Source organism: Carassius carassius, chromosome 18 (assembly GCF_963082965.1).
Source record: "Carassius carassius chromosome 18, fCarCar2.1, whole genome shotgun sequence".
Lineage (NCBI taxonomy): Eukaryota > Metazoa > Chordata > Actinopteri > Cypriniformes > Cyprinidae > Carassius > Carassius carassius.
The window spans coordinates 17420441-17439501 of NC_081772.1; the positions used below are offsets into that span (position 1 = coordinate 17420441).

At 37.7% G+C, this 19061-nt stretch overlaps 1 protein-coding gene across 1 annotated transcript; it reads right to left on the bottom strand.

Annotated features, from left to right (window-relative positions):
* Positions 1-1073: 1073 nt before the first annotated feature.
* LOC132092574 (neuronal acetylcholine receptor subunit alpha-2-like) lies at positions 1074-12981 on the bottom strand. Its single transcript, XM_059498857.1, has 6 exons — positions 12834-12981; positions 7125-7276; positions 5274-5318; positions 5016-5125; positions 3498-4650; positions 1074-1552 (listed from the first exon to the last, which is right to left on the bottom strand). Exons 1-6 carry the CDS (start codon positions 12901-12903, stop codon positions 1427-1429), a joined length of 1656 nt encoding a protein of 551 aa, XP_059354840.1. The 5' UTR covers positions 12904-12981; the 3' UTR covers positions 1074-1426.
* Positions 12982-19061: the final 6080 nt, after the last annotated feature.

The following is a 19061-nucleotide window of genomic DNA, read 5'->3' on the forward strand; positions in this document are numbered from 1 at the left end:
GTATTCCTGTAAGCAGGGTTAACTTACAGTCACATACAGTATACCCAGAACTTTTGGTTAATTAACCCAAAGCTTTCTTACTCACAGTAAGAAAAACATGTTCCAAAAATGCATTGCTGTCTTGTAATATTCGGTCAGTTTTGTTTATTACTGTGAACAACAAATATACTGTTTGTTTGATGCTAAATATATATATATATATATATATATATATTAAAAAAATCAAGATTGAATGACTGTGTAAGACTGATTGAACAAAAATTATGCTTGCAATTTTCTTTTAGCAATTTTCCTTCTACATTTGTGTAAAAAAATATAAAAAGTCATTTTGAATGCATATTCACAAAGTGTGAGATAAAATAAATGTGGCTTTATGTTGTAATAGTGCTTTATAATAAAACATTTGTCACTGGAGCCTCATCAATAGTAATAAATGTATGTGCTGAACACCTCTGAAAAACTGACCTATATAATAAGCTCCAGAGCAGGTTATGTTCAGACAATAAGTTGTTATAGCTACTTAAATAACTTGAAAGTTACCTCATTTTTGGAAATGAAAGTTGAGGTTATCCATGTACTTATGCATGAACTTACCCAGCTATGATGCATAACCTACTTTTTGGAATACCCCCCAAGAATTTTTGTTTACTTTTTTTTTAATTTTTTTTTATAAAAGTTAATAACTAGTTTGCTGAATCCTCTAAACGACCCAACATTACTCTTGACATCTCGTCTTATTAAATATATGTTTATATTGTAGACCAAAACAATGTAAGCGAATCACATAATGCACAAATATGCTTTTTATGCTTGCAAACAACATTAAAAGGTGTTGTTACTTATTTTCTTCTGTGTGACATAAAAGTAATCATTTTGAAGAGTGTTGGTAACCAAACATTTTTGGTGACTTCCACTGTATGATAAACAAACATTTCTGAAAATATCTTGTTCATGTTTTATAGAGGCTAAAATGCACATTTTATAATGACATGAGATCAAATTAAATGAAACATCCCTTCAACTATATCAGGAGGGTGGTACATGAAGAGTAACAAGACATGGGAAATGCCAGCCTCACTGATTTTATTTGTGTAATCAGTTACAGTAAGCCACTGAGTCTCTTACAGTTTTTAATTTTGACAATAATATTCAGGGTTATATAGTTAAACAGTTATATATTCAAATGCAAACATTTCATAGACAAGCTTTGTGGCTCTCTCAATATCTGAATTAAAAAAATGTCAGGTATGTGATGCCACATTCCTGATGTCAAACATGCATCTGACCCCATGCAGGGGAAAATTCAGCACGAACTTTGTGATGTTTCGGCTAGAAGGGGTATTGTGTCCCCATGCTGGTTCTTTCCATGGAAGCCTGTAAGTTAGAAGTCCTTACTGTTCATATAATGTACTCAGAAGTGTGTTTTCTAGATCATGCCTGCAAGCCAGGGTGGGAGAAACAGTCCGATTGTGCCCAGCAAACAAACTATGATGAACATCCATAGGAAAATTCTGTCTATTACCATAGCAACATACTTCCAGTCCTCTTTTACCTGTGTGAACAGACAAGACAAATTAGTGGATTATTATAGCAGTAACATAACATGAAACTAGAAAAGTAAAGTTTGGAACAAAACTATCCCTAAGACATATCAGGAAGGTGGTAACAAGAGAGACTCAAATATCGCACACACATATACCCACTAACTAACCCACTCTCTCTATCTCTTTAGTGTGCACATGTGAAATACCAACCTCAGAGATTTTGTGTAGTCAGTTAAAGAAAGTCACTGTGTCTCTTATCTATAGTATATATAGTACTTTTAATGTTGACAATAATATTTATGGTCATTTATACATTTATGATTATGGTTTGGGGGAAGTTGTGGCCTAATGGTTAGAGAGTGGGACTCGTAACCCAAAGGCAGGAATTGTAGGTGGGGAAGTGAATGTACAGCCCTCTCTTCAATCCTCAATTTCACGACTTAGGTGCCCTTGAGCAAGGCACAGAACCCCCAACTGCTCCCCGGGCGCCGCAGCATAAATGGCTGCCCACTGCGCCGGGTGTGTGTTCACAGTGTGTGTGTGTGCACTTAGGATGGGTTAAATGCAGAGCATGAATTCCAATACCATACTTGGCCACGTCATGACACTTTCACTTTTTTCATGGTCTTATGGTTATACAAAATATGGTTACATATGGCTATACATTTTTGGTTATACGTGGTTAAATATGTATATGTATGTCTATATATGCACTGTCTTTCATAAATATCAAAGTCTTCTTGAAAGATGCAGACTTTTTCCTGTACCACTGCTTGAAGAAAGTGTATTCTAAAAATTGGCAGTAGGTCTGAGAGTTGATTTTGAGTCCATTTTCAACCCGAAAAGGTCCAACTAGCTCATCTTTAATAATACCTGCCCATACCAGTACCCCACCTCCACCTTGCTGGCGACTTTTTCCAGTGGTACAGGAAAAAATCTGCATCTTTCAAGAAGACTTTGATATTTATGCAAGACAACGCTCCATCACATGCATCAAAGTGCTCCACTGCGTGGCTGGCCAGTAAAAGCCTTAAAGATGAAAAACTAATGTCATGGCCCCCTTCTTCACCTGACTTAAACCCTATTGAGAACTTTTGGGCCCTTCTTAAGCAGGAAATTTACAGTGAAGGTAAACAGTACACCTCTCTGAACAGTGTCTGGGAGGCTGTGGTTGATTCTGACCAGATCAAGAAACTGACTGACGAAGGGTGGCTATATTGGTCATTGAGGTTTTCTTTTTGAAATTTCAGAAATGTTAATTTGTAAATTTTGAGTTTGTTTGTTATTCTCACTTTAACAGGTGAAAATAAACAAGTGAGATGGGAAAAGCTTTGTTTTTCATTTAGTTGCATAATAATTCTGCACACTAATAGTTGCCTAATAATGGTGTACATGTAGATATTCTCTTAAGAATATACATACATATACACACACACACACACACACACACACATTCAAGTGTATACAAAAAGTTTATATGACAAGCTTCTTTAATTTGTGGCTCTTAGTTTGTAATGAAAGTTTGTCATTGTCATGACAAATTATTGCTCAACGGTTACAAATAGTTCTGAACAGGCTGTAGGTCTGTGCCAAGTTTAATAGATCTTATGTAGCTAATAAGCCATAGAAGTTGCAATTATTTTATAAATAAATAGTAAACAATATATAAAAAATAAAAAATAAATAAATAAATTATATATATATATATATATATATATATATATATATATATTCTCTCCCCTCAGCATCAGCATAAAATATTAAAGATATTTTAAATTGTAATACGGTATATTTTAAAATATTGCAGTTCTTACTGCATTTTGATCAAATAAATGCAGCCTGTGTGCTTCTGTCAAACACATTAAAAAATCATACCAACCCCAAACTTTTGAACCGTAGTGTATTATTCTTAATACTTTTTTTTTCATGGAATCTTTTTCACAGAAAACTTACACTAAAGTCAGCATCTTCTGCTCTCAGGTGTTCTGCTATGTAGTGAACCCCCTCCAGAGCTTGCAGGACACTGGGGGACAGAAGGAACCCCGGGTTGTCTGATGTCATGTCAGGCTGCTTTGTGACATTAACGCTTCCACCAGGCTGCCTGGAAGTTACGCCCATATCCAATCCAGAGGAAGGCCCGAATTTCTGTAAAGAAGGTGGAGTCGAGCTGAGAGGGCACAGCGAAGGTGTTTGGAGAGAAAGTGTGATTGCAGAGGACAGCGTTCCCAGTTCTAAGTCCTTATAACAGAAGCGTCTGCGAAACTCGTCATCCCCAGAGTTCTCCCCGCTAAACCAGCTAGTAGATGTACTGAGGGGTGCGTTTGCAGGTCCAAGCACTCGTGACGTCATTCCTCGGCCCTGCTGCTGCAGGAGGAGGAGTTTCTGCCTGTGACAGCTGCCCGGTGCAGGTCTACGCATAAACAACCATCGTGGGATCAAATCCAGGAAGACTGAGTGAACCCAACGGGGCATCTTATGAGTGCTGGGCGAGCGATGGTGGACGTTAAGCACGAAGATGGTGATAATGATGGACAAGGTGACGAAGATCATAGTAAAGAGCAGATATTCACCAATAAGTGGGATCACAAGCGAGGTGGAGGGGATGATTTCTGTAATGAGCAGCAGGAAGACAGTGAGCGAGAGGAGGACCGAGATACACAGCGTGATCTTTTCACCGCAATCTGACGGGAGGTAGAAGACCAGCACGGTCAGGCAGGAGATGAGCAGGCAAGGGATGATGAGGTTTATGGTGTAGAAGAGTGGCAGACGGCGAATGATGAAGAAGTAGGTGATGTCTGGGTAGATCTCATGGCAGCAGTCATACTTCTTGGTGTTGTAGGTGCCAACAGCATTGATGATGGCCCACTCGCCGCTCTCCCAGTAATCCTTCAAGTCAACTGTGTTCTCGATGCACTCCAGATCAATCTTGGCTTTGTCGTAAGTCCACGAGCCGAATTTCATCTTGCAGTTCTGCTGGTCAAAGGGGAAGAAGGTGACATCGATGCTGCATGAGCTCTTGTAGATGGCAGGTGGAACCCAGCGGACTTTACCTGTGTGGAAGAGGTGGGCTTTGGTCATGTGGGTCACTGCAAATTCCCCATCTGCACTGAAGAGGACAACAACATTTATTTGAGCAGTTTTACTAGAGGAAAAGTTGTTTCATCTTACAATTCTGCGAGATTCATTTTCACAGATTTTAATATTTGCTTTGAAGCAATTAAATCTTGTACATTTGCCATTACAATGACTGTAACAATGAATATGCATTTTTATTACCATTTTTATATATTTTATATTTGAACATTTCATATTAAATGAGCACAATTTGGATATACACAACAACAACAACAACAACAACAAAACTGTATTAATTAAGTATAATATACATTTTATATTAAATGCACACAGTTTGGTTATAGGACTTAAGTTATTGGGTTGTTTTAGTTACATGACATATTGTATGTTACTCACTTGTTGTACAAAACTATATCCGGGACCCAGATAAGTTCTGACGGAACCCTGATAGAAGTCACATTGTCATAGTCTGAAGGCTTCCAGCGTAGTTTATAGTCATTCCACTCCTGTGTGAGGGGCCACAAATGTTCAGGAAATTAAAACTAAACCACTATAATATAATAGTTATTAATATTTTATTATAATGTTATTTAATATTATTAAACATTGTTTAATAATTTTCTCCATTCCATACAGCTTTCCTGCTGCACACACCTGCTTTAGCCAGACATTTGTTGTCATCATCTGATTCTTCTCGTCCTGTGGAGGAGAAAACAAAGAAGGATAGTGCGTATGTGTCAGAATGCTGGGTTTGCTCCAGCAGAAAGCATTTTGTTCAGAGAAGTCACAAACACTTTTTAATTTTAATCTTCTGATGGACTTGGAGCCTTCAATTAGATTATATTATATTAGATTAAAGTACTGTGGCCAGTGCAGTAAAAGAGCAGGTGCAGGTTAGATTGGTGGTGTGGAGTTCAGAAGTGTCACAGCCTCGGTGAAGAAGCTCTTCCTGAGCCTACTAGTTCGAGAGCGTAGGCTCCTGTAACGCCTGCCGGATGGAAGGAGGGTGAAAAGTCCATGGTTAGGATGAGAGGCATCCTTGATGATGTTTCTTGCCCTGCCCAGACAGCGCTTCTGATAAATGTTCTCGATGGAAGTTAAGTGGGTGCCAGTGATCCGTTGAGCAGTTTTCACCACCCGCTGGAGTGCTTTGCGGTCAGATGCAGAGCAATTGCTGTACCATACTGAGATGCAGTTTGTGAGTATGCTCTCAATGGTACAGCGGTAGAATTCAGCAAGGATCCTGGGACTGAGGTGAACTTTCTTAAGGCTCCGTAAGAAGTAAAGGCGCTGCTGTGCCTTTTTGACCAGGGTGGAGGTGTTTAGGGACCAGGTGAGGTCATCTGAGATGTGGATGCTAAGGAACTTGAAACTCGACACACGCTCCACTACAGCTCCGTTGATGTAGATGGGTGTGTGTGCATGATTCCTAGTCCGCCTGAAGTACACAATGATCTCCTTAGTCTTCTGGGTGTTTAGTTCCAGGTTGTTGGTGGCACACCACACAGCCAAGTGCTGCACCTCATCCCTGTAGGCTGACTCATCGTCATCCTTGATCAGACCGATCACCGTGGTGTCATCTGCAAATTTGATTATGGTGTTGGAGCCATAAACAGGAACACAGTCATGGGTGAATATGGAGTACAGGAGAGGGCTTAGTACGCAGCCTTGGGCACTCCAGTGTTCAGGGTGATGATGGAGGAAGAGAGGTTATCTAACTTAACAGACTGAGGTCTGTTAGTCAGAAAATCTAGAATCCAGTTGCAGATGGGTGTGCTGATTCCAAGATGGCTGAGCTTGGAGATCAGTTTGGAGGGGATTACCATATTAAATGCAGAACTGAAATCTATGTACAGCAATCTCACATGTGTGTTCTGACTGTCCAGGTGGGTGAGGGCAGAGTGAAGTACCGTTGAGATGGCGTCCTCTGTTGACCTATTGTTGCGATAGGCAAATTGGAATGGGTCTAATGTAGCAGGGAGACAGGATTTTAAGTGGGATGCAACCAGTTTCTCAAAGCACTTGGCAATGATGGGGGTGAGTGCAACAGGACAGAAGTCGTTAGGGACCGAGGCAATGGAGTGCTTCGGTACAGGCATGATGGTGGAGGTTTTGAAGCAAGTGGGGACCGTTGTTTGGGCCAGGGACAGATTGAAAATGTCCGTGAAGACCTCAGCCAGCTGCTCCGCACAGGCTTTAAGCACACGACCAGGTATTCCATCAATATTCAAGGACCATGTATCATAATTCATCCAGATTCAAATGTTTTAGGGCGATATACAGTAGGATGTTGGCGTTACTGCCTTTATGAAATTAATATTTCAGCACACAAAAATTATGAAAAATTGACAGTAAAGAGTAAAAGAGTGGATATTAGAGTGGTTTCTCAAGGATCATATGACACTGAAGACTGGAGTAATGGCTGCTGGAAATTCAGCTTTGCATTCACAGAAATACATAACAATTTAAAATATCTTCCAATTGAAAATAGTTAATTTAACTTACCACATCAATGAGCTGGGCAATAGATAAACCGAACTTGACAATGACCACATCAGAGGTGTTTGGTACAGGCCTTGACCACTTGTTGTAGCCATCGAAGAGCTTTTTGAAGAGGTCATCTTCAGTGTGTGAATGAATCTTCTCACAACAAGAAACTGCAAGTTGAAAAGAAGACATTACATTCTGTACAGCCAATATTTGTACTAAATGTTTATCTTATACCACTAGAAAGATTATTGTTCATGTAACACTCCTACTGTTTATTAGACTTCTTTTATGTCTAGACTTAATGTATATCCAGTCTATTTGGACTCCTATAAGGCTCTTCACATACGATCTTGAGAACGTTTTTTACTGTAAATGATTGTTCTAGTGTCATATCCACAACTTGGCAGTCATACACAGATTTCAAGTAAATTACATCTGATAGTGAACTTGCTTCATTAATGAAGTGCCAAAGCTGTACGGTTTCGCACGCTCAGCATATCTGGTAAGTTTTCTTATAGATTTGAGTGTGGCATATCAAATCATTAAGCAAGTGTATGAATCTACAGAGCTAGAGTTTAAATGCTTAAATAAACGAATTGGGCAGACACTCTATTAACGTATCTAAGGCCCGCTGACCACACTACTTGCATGTTAAATAACATGTAGTATTAAAGCGCTTTATCAGGGGATTAACTCCCCTTAATTTCTTTAATCAAATATAATTACACGCGTCATCACTTTTCATCTGTAGACTGTAATGGATTTGCTCAAAAATTTTTCCAGGCTAATTATTCTACCTGTTTAAACTTCAGCAATATCACGTGAGAAGAGTGCTGTGATTCCATTCTGCCTCAGCTAGGCTAATTACAGCCGATAACATAATTTGTGTGTTGCCTTCTGATACTGCCTATACACAACAGTTTAGTAAATTAATAATGGTTTACTCACATTTAAAGCAACAATATTAGGCTACATGGATAATTCAAAATGCCTATCCATTTATTTTAATTAAAGATGTGTGTGGAAAAATAATTTATAATAAATTCCTCAGTATTTAATTTAAATATAAAATGAAAATAAGATTTGTTAATTTTATATGTATTAAAAAAGAAAACACGTCTATACCTAGCTTTTTTTTTTGTCTCATTCCAAGGCCATGCTTCTCGTGATCTGAAAATGCCTACTTCCATACTATATATAGCAGTGGTTCTCAATTCCAGTCCTGTTCTGCATATTTTGCATGTCTCTTATTTAAAACACCTGATTCAGAAAACCAGCTCGTTAGAAGAAAGCTCCATGCATGAACTCCGTTCCAAATGACATGGTCCCTACACTGTTTATTGCTCCCTATACTTTCTGAGGATGGGAAATCCATTTAAGTTTACTTCTCTTTTGAACATTTCAGTCATGGATCTGTGCTATCCCATGGGCTGCAGAGTCATCACACATGAAACTTACTAGAGAAGTGTGAAGTCTGACATGATATACCTCTGTAAATAAATACAATCTAAATGTCTGTCTTGCACACTTTAATGCCCTTTGAATGGAACACATATGCTCCCTTCGGACTGGAATCATGGTGGAATATCTTTTGAAGTACACTTTGCAGGGCACTTGCTCAATAGAACAAACATCTAAAGTGATAAGAGAGACATACAAAATGTGGAACTGAGTACCACTGCTATATAATATGTGACTCTGGACCACAAAACCAGTCTTAAGAATCAAAATTTAGATTTATACATCATCCAAACACTGCATAAATAAGGTTTCCATTGATGTATGGTTTGTTAGGATAGGACAATATTTGGCCAAGATACAACTATTTGAAAATCTGGATTCTGAGGGTGCAAAAAAATCTAAATACTGAGAGCTCGCCTTTAAAATTGTCCAAATGAAATTCTTAGCAATGCATATTACTAATCAGAAATTACGTTTTGATATATTTACAATAGGAAATTTACAAAATATCTTCATGGAACATGATCTTTACTCAATATCCTAATGATTTTTGGCTTAAAAGTAAAAAATATAATTTTGACCCATACAATGTTTTTTTGGCTATTGCTACAAATATACCCCAGTGACTTAAGATTGGTTTTGTGGTCCAGAGTCACATATGGGAAAAACACTAGGATATGCCAAAAGAGTAGTAGTATGTCCTAATTCATAGTACACTGGTGAGTCATGTGACAGTGACCACATGATAAATATAATACGTTTACATTTTATTAATACTACATATATTAATATTATATAGAACATACTTAAAGGTTGTTAAGTTTCTAACCAAATCTAATACCTAGACAGTAGGCAATTTTGGACACAATTACTGTCTGTCTGGAGCGTGCAAACATGGAAAGGCGAAGAGATACAAATAGTGAAGTCCCAGTGCTTCTTGGTAAGCTGGAATGCTGCTCAGTTCGAGAACAATAACCAACTATTGTGTAATGAATACATTCAATGTTCTCTATTTTAAGGGGCCATATAATGCGATTTCAAGTTTTACTTTCTCTTTGGCATGTTACAAGCTGATTGTGCATAGATAGAATCCCTGAAGTTGCAAAGACTAAAGTCTCAAAACCAAAGAGATATTCTTAATCAAAGTTAAGACTCTGCCTCGCCCCCCTAAAACACCTCGTTTAAACACGCCCCCACATGAATATTTGCATAATGCTGCCCAAAATGTTAACGCAAAGAAAGAAGGTGTGGTTTCAGTATCCGCAGTTAGTGTTGAAGCAGCCATGTCAGGGAGATGCTGTGTGTATCTAGGAGAAAGCAAAAGCACTTTATTTGGTCTTCCAAAAGTAAACCTAGAACCTAGGATCGAAGGTAATTCTGACATTGCTATGACAATCTGGCGCTTCTGAATCAGCTGCTCTACATTTTGTTTTAGTTTAAGTATTTGCTATTGACTGTTCAAATGCGGAGTTTTTCCGTGTCGTGTGTGTGTGTGTGTGTGTGTGTGTGGTCACACAGTGTAGTCAGCTGTCTTAACCGTCTGGGTACTGCAAACAAATAAGAGCTTCATCACTGTGTCTGTCACGTGACTCTGTTCCTCCTTCGGGCTTGAACTGACGGTAAAACTAAGGACATTATTAACTGTCTTTACATTTATTTTGAAAGATGAAGATCGCGATTATGGAAAGGGGCTTTACATTTCTGACAAATGCTTGCGGTGTTCGGCCAATCACAATGAACTGGGTCAGTTGGCCAATCAGAGCAGACTGCGCTTGTCAGAAGGAGGGACTTTGTAGAAAACAAACTCGTTTGAGAGAGGCGGGGTTATAGAGGACCTACAATAATGTACAGTATTTTAAAAAATAATGTGTTTTTTGAACATTAAAGCATGTCAACATATTTTGTTACACCAAATACACAAAATAATGATCTTTAAAAAGCATCATATGACCCCTTTAAGTTTTCATTTGGACCTATATGCTGAGGAAAATGCTCCTATATGCTCTCAGGAACATTGCTTCAAAAACCTGATATGTGAGAAGCCAACAATTTTTAATGATACGTGGGCCAGTATGGCTAACTGAATGATGACTGATTCTCTTCTTTTTCCAGGAGGAGATGTCCTGCAATCTTTGCACCTTTGGTTGACTCATATGCAGGGCAGAGGCTAGACACCATTAAGGTGGCCCACTCAGGTCTTATTTCTGAGCTGAGGAGGCATTAATACAGAACCCTGAGGACAATGTTTGCAGGTTTGCTATATGAGTGCTGTACGTGGCTGGAGTTGCTCTCTCAGCGCAGTCATTAGCTGTGTTGGAGAATTGAGCTCCCTTGGGTCATGCTGGCACAATGAGTCACACTCTGGGCGAATGACAACATGTCATTAACAAGTCAAATTTAGGGTCTGCACCACAGGGCATTAGCACACTGGGACATGATATGAAACCCAAGCAATTACAGTCAGCAGCCTGCAGACGGGGAGGAAAATACTTTCTCACCTCTGGCACATTTCTGGCTTTTTTAAGCATTTTATGGACAGGCCATGCAGTTCAAAGGTGGGAATTTAATATTTTTAGAAGAAAACAGCATATACAGGTGCATCTAAAAAAAATTGAACATCATGGAAAAGTTCTTTATTTTTTGTAATTTAATTCAAAAAAGCAAACTTTCTTATATTCTACATTCATAGCACACAAACTGAAATATTTCAAGATTGTTTTATTTTGTTGTTGTGTTTTTATTCTGATGGTTAGTCCTTACAGCTTAGGCAAATAAAAAATTCAGCATCTCCAAAAATTTGAATATTCCATTTTGAGCTTAATTAGTTTGATTAATTTTTTACTGATCTATCTATCCCAATAAAATAAGGTAAACTGTTGACTTCGTATTTTCACCATTGTTCAAACTGTCTATTTGTCTTCAGCAGTAATTAAATTCAAAGCGCAGTGAACTTAACAATATATATATATATATATATATATATATATATATATATATATATATATATATATATATATATATATATATATATATATATATAATAAATGTTTTATTTAAAAAATAATAATAATGTAAAATGTTAATGTACTGGTATAACTATAAATGTATATATGATAAATAATTAGTGTATTTTTTCTCAAGTAGCAATAACCTTAGGCTAGTCAAACAATGGTTAACGTGGTAGATCATCAGAATTCTAGGTTCGTTCTCAATTCCAGTTTGGAACAGTGAAGCCTGCGTCAGTTCTGCAGCCTCTCAAACAGCGATAACAGCGCATCTGTTCCCCAGTCTGTGAGAAGCAGAGCAGGTGGACGGATTTCACTATACGGTCTTTTAGACTGGTAGATCAAAGCCTCGAACCTGAAACTGGATGGCGACCTTCTTCGTGCATCTCCGTTCAACTCTAAAACTTTCCAGAACTCGGGATATTCTTAAGCAAATCCTGATGCAAGTGGTGGTAAAGTGCATCCAGCTGTAAGCTCGAGCGCGCACGGGAGGCGTCAGATGCCCGCAGTGATATTTATTCATCAGTAGTTCAGCGGCTGCTGACAGCGAGCAGCCACATAAATGAAGACACGCTCGTGGAGAGTGTGAGCGTAAACGCAGAGTGATGAGCAAGCCCAATAAATCTGCCTTGATTTAAGCGCCAGCTTGGACGTGGAGAGGACATTTCATTTTACTGGAAATCGTGCGTGCCATTCTAATGCCTACACATCTCTGAGTGTAGATATGTGAAAGCCAAACTCCTTCGTCTTAAAACAGTTTATGATAGTTTGCTGGTCCTAGCTGGTTTAAAATAAGATGGTCTCCCATTTTGACCAGCTGAAACCCAGATTAGTCTGGATGTTTTTTTTCTTTTCTTTTCTTTTTTCTGACAATGAATTAAATTGATCATATTAATCAATGCACGTTGGGGATGCTTAAAATACGCAAACAAATATAAACTTTGTCTTGTGTTATTTTAAGACTCCCTTCTACAAAATATTTTTGCGTTTCTGGTCCATGGTGGCCATAGCTGGTTCAAGTTGACAGACTTAAACCAACAACAAAGCCGCTATACCATATTAAGGTGGTCAGTATGGTTTTTGGAAAATGCTAGCTGGTTTAGCAGTCAAAACAAGTTTATACATTAATAGTCCGATGGACTAATCCACTATGTTCTATGAGTCTCTTTTCTTAAGCAGCAGCCTATTTATGGAAAATTTCGAGTAAAGGTATTTAAGTATTTAAAATTTAAGTAAAAAAATCTGAAGTGAAACTCACCTGACTCACATAGAATAGTGCAGAGAAGAGAGATCCTTAGGAAGAACAGCTGATTCTCAAAGCGCTCCATCGTAGCCTACTGCCAGTTAGCATAGCCTACTTTCAATACATTTCTATATATTCGTCTGCATTCCACGAGACAGTTTCGGTATCATTCGGTGGCTTCTGCGTGTTCTGTTGTGGTGTATTTTGTAGTGCATTTTAAGTGCTGACAAAAGTCTAGTTAAGTTGCATAAATCCCTTGTTTATCCATATTTATCCAAAACGTTCGTTTCTTTCTCTACGATGATTAGTTTAAGGTTTGCCTCCTGTTCAGCGAAAGATCAGGAACACGGATTCCGTGCTGCAAAAAGTATTATTTATTTCCACGTGCATCCAAAAAGGATTTTTAGAAGCAGTTATATCCCAGAGTAACTCCATTTCTATCACAAATATAGATGGCCCCATGACCTCGCTCCTGCTGTTCCTCAGGGTTCACTCCAGACTGAGCATCTCTCTCAGTCCGCTCATCCACTTTCATGTCAGACAGAAAGGGAGGGAGCGAGCTTGACCACATTGCAAACTGCCTGATTTCTGTTTCCAACCAGTCTGATTTTCTTTTTAATAATAATGATGATTATAATAATAACAATAATAAAAATGAATGAATAAATAAAGCATCACGTTAAATGGATACGTTCGCAAACTCGTTCGGAGACAAACATTGTCAAAAAAGTCCAAACCTAATTGCGTGAAGTGATTGAATTGTTATTGCAGTAGATCGCCGCTAGAGGTGAGTGGAGCTGAATAAATGCTGACGGAAACAAGAACTCACTCAGAAGGTGAAACACCCTGGTTGACTTTAGAGACAGAAACATCTATTATTAATAATAATTATGCTAATCCTGAATCCTGAAGTTATTAATTATGTTAAATTGCTACAGTATTTCACATAAATCTTTCTAATAAAAGTAGCCTAAACAATTAAGTTGCATTTCAGGGTTCCCACACCTTTTATACCCTGATAATCTTACACAAAAGTACACTTAATGTGAATATCATATTCAACAATGCCACATCAAGAATGACTATAACCCACCATCAACAGTTTATAAATATACAACCCTCAATACAGTCTTAAGTTCATGTCACTGAAAGTCATTCTTTCACACAAGTTGTCTCTGTGATCAGCATACACACAGAATTGCATCAAAAGTACACATCCAGCAAAAGTGACCACAACTGACTAGAGTAATACACTTATATTTTAATAGTATACTTACAGTATTTTTCTATCATAGACTAGAGAAATCACAAAATATTTTAAAATATTAATATTAAGTCGCAATGTTTTCTGATTCTTTAGATTCTGGCTCCAAGCTGCCAAGTCATGTTTTTATTTATTCCTCAGTGATATTCCTCTCTCTCTCTCTCTCTCTCTCTCTCTCTCTCTCTCCAATGCATGTGAGTTCATGCTTGCTGATTTTCAGACCCTCATATAGTCTTTTCACCATCTGCTCCCTAGCGCCGAGACAGCCAGACCATAGCTGTGGGCTTGTCTGTTTTTGGAAAGAGAATATTCTTTTAAGATATCACCTCACTGCCAAGATCATTTCTTTCATCATGTTTCATCATGATCATGTTTCCTTGTACACATAGCCATTATATTTTCAATATGGCTCACAAATGAACACCAGACAAGAGAGTTTCAGTCTTTTCTCTGATCTCAGTGGCTTTCCCAAAAACGAGATAAAATATTAAAAAACTGAATTAGTTTAATAAAATGGTTAACATGTGGACTGTTTAAGGGGACAACATTGTTTTAATGTTATGAAAACATTGTGGATAAATATAAATGTGACATGCCATATAATAGGCTACTGTAACAAATTAAAACTCCATGATCATGGGAAGAAGGAGGCGGGAACCGGCGTACAATCAAATATAAACTTTAATTACAAAATAAAGACAAAACAGCGCGTCAGCCCCTCACGGACGAATGACGCGCACAAATACAAACCAAACACAACTAAAACCCAGGCCTGGTCCTCTCTCGTCCTTCACTGTCGTTGCTCCAGTTTTATAACCTTCCATCTCCTCAGTGGGACTCGAGACCGGTGGGTCGAGCAGGTGTCGCTCATCTCCAATCACTCCACCGGCCTCGCTCTGTTCCCACGTCTCTCGGCCCCGCCCCACTCGTCACATACCCCTATCGCCCCTCGCAGGCTGGGGGGTACCCTCGAGACCTTTTTTTAAATGAGTGAATTCTATAGTATTAGTATTATATATTAACCCTTTCACGCATAGTGGTCACTACAGTGGACAGCAACTAAAAAAGCATTTTCTTGAATTTGCACGGGTTTTTATGGGAAAGTTGCACATCAGCCTCTTCATTGGACCCTGGTGCATCATCCTATAAACTGCAACCAAGTGGCAAGCTGTTATGTTTTGATTTTTTCCCCTTCCAAACCAAGATGGCCAAGGGTCAGTCAGACATGCCAAGTTGCTCCGGAATATCCACCCATTCCTTCTATCCTAGGAGACTCTTGTAGGTAAAAAAAATATTGCAGCATCAAGCAATATCTAATGAGTCATATCACAGTAAAAGTTTTGATTTTAGATTGAGAGAAAACTCTGATTAATCACGTCCACTGTAGTGGATGTCATGTATCAATTGCTATATTTCAGCTACAATTCATAATTATAATGTGAATATTGTTTTTGAAACTTAAAATTTAAAAACTTAATCTGCAGTGACTTTTTTACTGTAAATAAATGTATTTGTATTATTAGAATGTAATTTTCATTGACATCGAAAAAGTCATGTGATTACATAATGTATCACATTTGTAATGCATTACTTGTTAGATCAAAAAGTAATCTGATTTTGTAATGCATGTTACTTGTAATGCGTTTCTTTACTCATAACATCAAAAAGTAATCTGATTACGTAATGCTTGTTACTTGTAATGCGTTTCTTTACTCATAACATCAAAAAGTAATCTGATTACATAATGCATGTTACTTGTAATGCGTTTCGTTACTCATACCATCAAAAAGTAATCTGATTATGTAATGCATGTTACTTGTAATGCGTTTCCTTACTCATAACATCAAAAAGTAATCTGATTATGTAATGTGCGTTATTGTAATGTGTTTCTTTACTCAACATCAAAAAGTAATCTGATTACGTAATGCATGTTACTTGTAATGTGTTTCTTTACTCATTACATCAAAAAGTAATCTGATTAGGTAATGCACATTACTATAGTTAATTACTTGTTAGATCAAAAAGTAACCTTATTACGTAATGCATGTTATTTGTAATGTGTTTCTTTACTCGTTACATCAAAAAGTAATCTGTTTAGATAATGCACATTACTTGTAGTTAATTACTTGTTAGATCAAAAAGTAATCTGATTAGGTAATGCATGTTACTTGTAACACATTACTTTACTTGTAACATCAAAAAAGTAATCTGAATGCATTACCCCCAACACTGATCATTTCAGATGAAATTGAAAAAATGTATCGCTAGGTTTTTTTTCAGAGGAGGGCTATGATAGAAATCTGCATGTCCATCTTGAACATAATCAGAATTATCAGCTAATAAGGGTAAATATGCATACTCTGGTGCACTGGAGGAGCATCTGAGTGGTTTCCACAGTTGTACCTTGACAGGCTGTAGAAAATTCTGATGGAATCATGTCCTCATGTTCTAAAATCAAAGATACGTGAAGTGCAATTTGTATAAAGTTGTATGAAGCCTTTGCAATATTTCGCATATATATATATATATATATATATTTTATATATATTTTATAGTTTTAACATGATTTGATATAATTATCGAGCATCGCGTTAGTTCAGTCAGGCCACGTCAGTCAAGCTTGCATCAGCTGTGAGACAGCTGTTCCTGACGTGTACCAATCCAGTCTTGACACCTATCACATGCGGTCTATTTAAATTCCCATTCTTCAGTGTCTCTTCCATCCCATTGCTGCTTGCAATTAACTCCCTCCTCCAACTCCAACTCAACCAACTGAACCAGTAATCCGATCTAACTTTGTTTTTTCTTTACAGTCTCTTCATTGGAAGAAGTCTCTCACATTTTGTTTACGACTCACATAATTGTGAATTGTAATTATATATATGCGTCTAATGGTTCTGTTCTGTACACCAGGGGGGTTTGTCTTGCTGCTCTCCACCGCTCTGTCCAAGCATGGCTGCATGGACAGGCGTGTGGAGTGTTGCCCAGAACATAACCATACTGCCAACACTAACTGTATGCAATTATAATTGTCATAAATATACTTGACGGAAGTGGTCCTGATTGAAGTATTGATTAGTTTGTTAAATTCAAATACTTTATCTATTTGATTATTGTCTTATAGTTAATATAGTATATCTTCAGTTTAAACCATAACCGCATGCTGTCCACTCCAATGGAGATCCGAAGATCTCTTTTAAAAAATGAGATTATCATAATTGATGCATGAAAGGGTTAATATATAAAATATTTATATTACTTATTTATGTATACGGGATGCACAGTATACCTTATATATTTAGAAAAATATAAATATTTTCACTTCTGATTTGATTTTCACTTCTTATGTGTAGAGCAAATAAGGGCAAATTGTAAAATTTTTACACTAAATATTTTGATCATGTATTAAACTCTCTTCCCTTCTCTTTATTATCCAGGTTTGTTGCCTTAGAGCATCACAAATTGTTAAATTGTTAATTTTGTCTCGAAGATCAGAGCATACGACTATCTTATTAAGATTCAACTCATCTCACTTCTGAATTCCAGCCAAAGTGGCTTAAGCATCTCCCTCCAGTTGACTCTCCAACTCCTCTGCTGCTTTTGTGACCACGCTCTCACAGCTCACATGATCCTCCCTGATTCCAACAATGTTCTCTTGGATCACCTCCTCATAGCATTGATCTCCCATTTCTGCTCCTACAAACTGGACCAGATTCTCCATCACTGCCTGGTTCTCATGTTGAAGGGCCTTTAGATAAGCAACTTCCTCTCTGGAAGCTCGTAACTGCCTTGACATAACTTGAAAGTGGACATAACAGTCGCCGCTTTCTGTGTCTGGCAGGGTCTGAAAAACTGGCCTGGTCCTGTCTGGCTCATCCCCGACTTCATGGAAGACTGAAGTGGAGGAATTGCCAGTGACCGCGATCCCAGAGAGGTCACTTGATCCCCACTCTCCATCATCACCATGCTGACAGTAGACTGGCATCACTAGGATTGTGAAGAGCCAAGTGCCCAGAGTAGAGTGAAGCCTCCTCATGACCCAGAAGAGGGAGTAACCTCTATGACCTGGGACTTGACGGAGGGATGGATGAGAACCCAAGCGATGGCAAATGTGAGGTCCCTCCTGAGCCCCTCAAAGCTGGACAGATCTTTTCCACACAGTCACCACTGCTGCAAAGCTCTGACCTCCTCATCTGTGAAGAAATAAACAGACACTCTAATAATGTTTTGCTTTGAGAACAGATCAACACTTTTCTGTATTGTTCAAAAATGTGGTCTTTTTTTTAAATATTTTTATTATTATGTATCTTCATGCTCACCAAGACTACATTTATTTGATCAAAAATACAGTAAAAACAGTAATATTGTGAAATATTATTATAAAAAAAAAAAGTAATTTCTTCATGTGAAGACAAAGCTGAATTATCAGCAGTCTTCAATGTCACAAGATCTTTCAGAAATTATTCTAATATGCTGATTTGCTTCTCAAGAAACATTTCTTGCCATTATCAATGTTGAAAACTTTGTTAACCTGTTTCCGCCACAGACTAAAAAAATGCTGATTTGCGAGATAAACGCTGACTTTCTGATTCTGAGTGTACATCTTGTCTTAATTCTCTTGTAAACGCTGACTTTCTGATTCTGAGTGTACATCTTGTCTTAATTCTCTTGTAAACGCTGACTTTCTGATTCTGAGTGTACATCTTGTCTTAAATCTCTTGTTTCCACCATGCAATAAAACATAACTGGTAACTTTTTTTTTTATCTCACAGTTCTGAATTATCTCACCAGTTAGACTCTTTTCAAAAGTGTGAATATATAAATTACAATTGTGACTTCACATAATTGGGTTTATATCTTGCAATTGTGAGAGAAAAAAAATCTAAGACTTACCAGAGAAAAGTCATAATTATCAGATGTAAACTCAGAATTGTGAGGAAAAAGTCAGAATTACCTTTTTTATTTATTTATTTGATTTG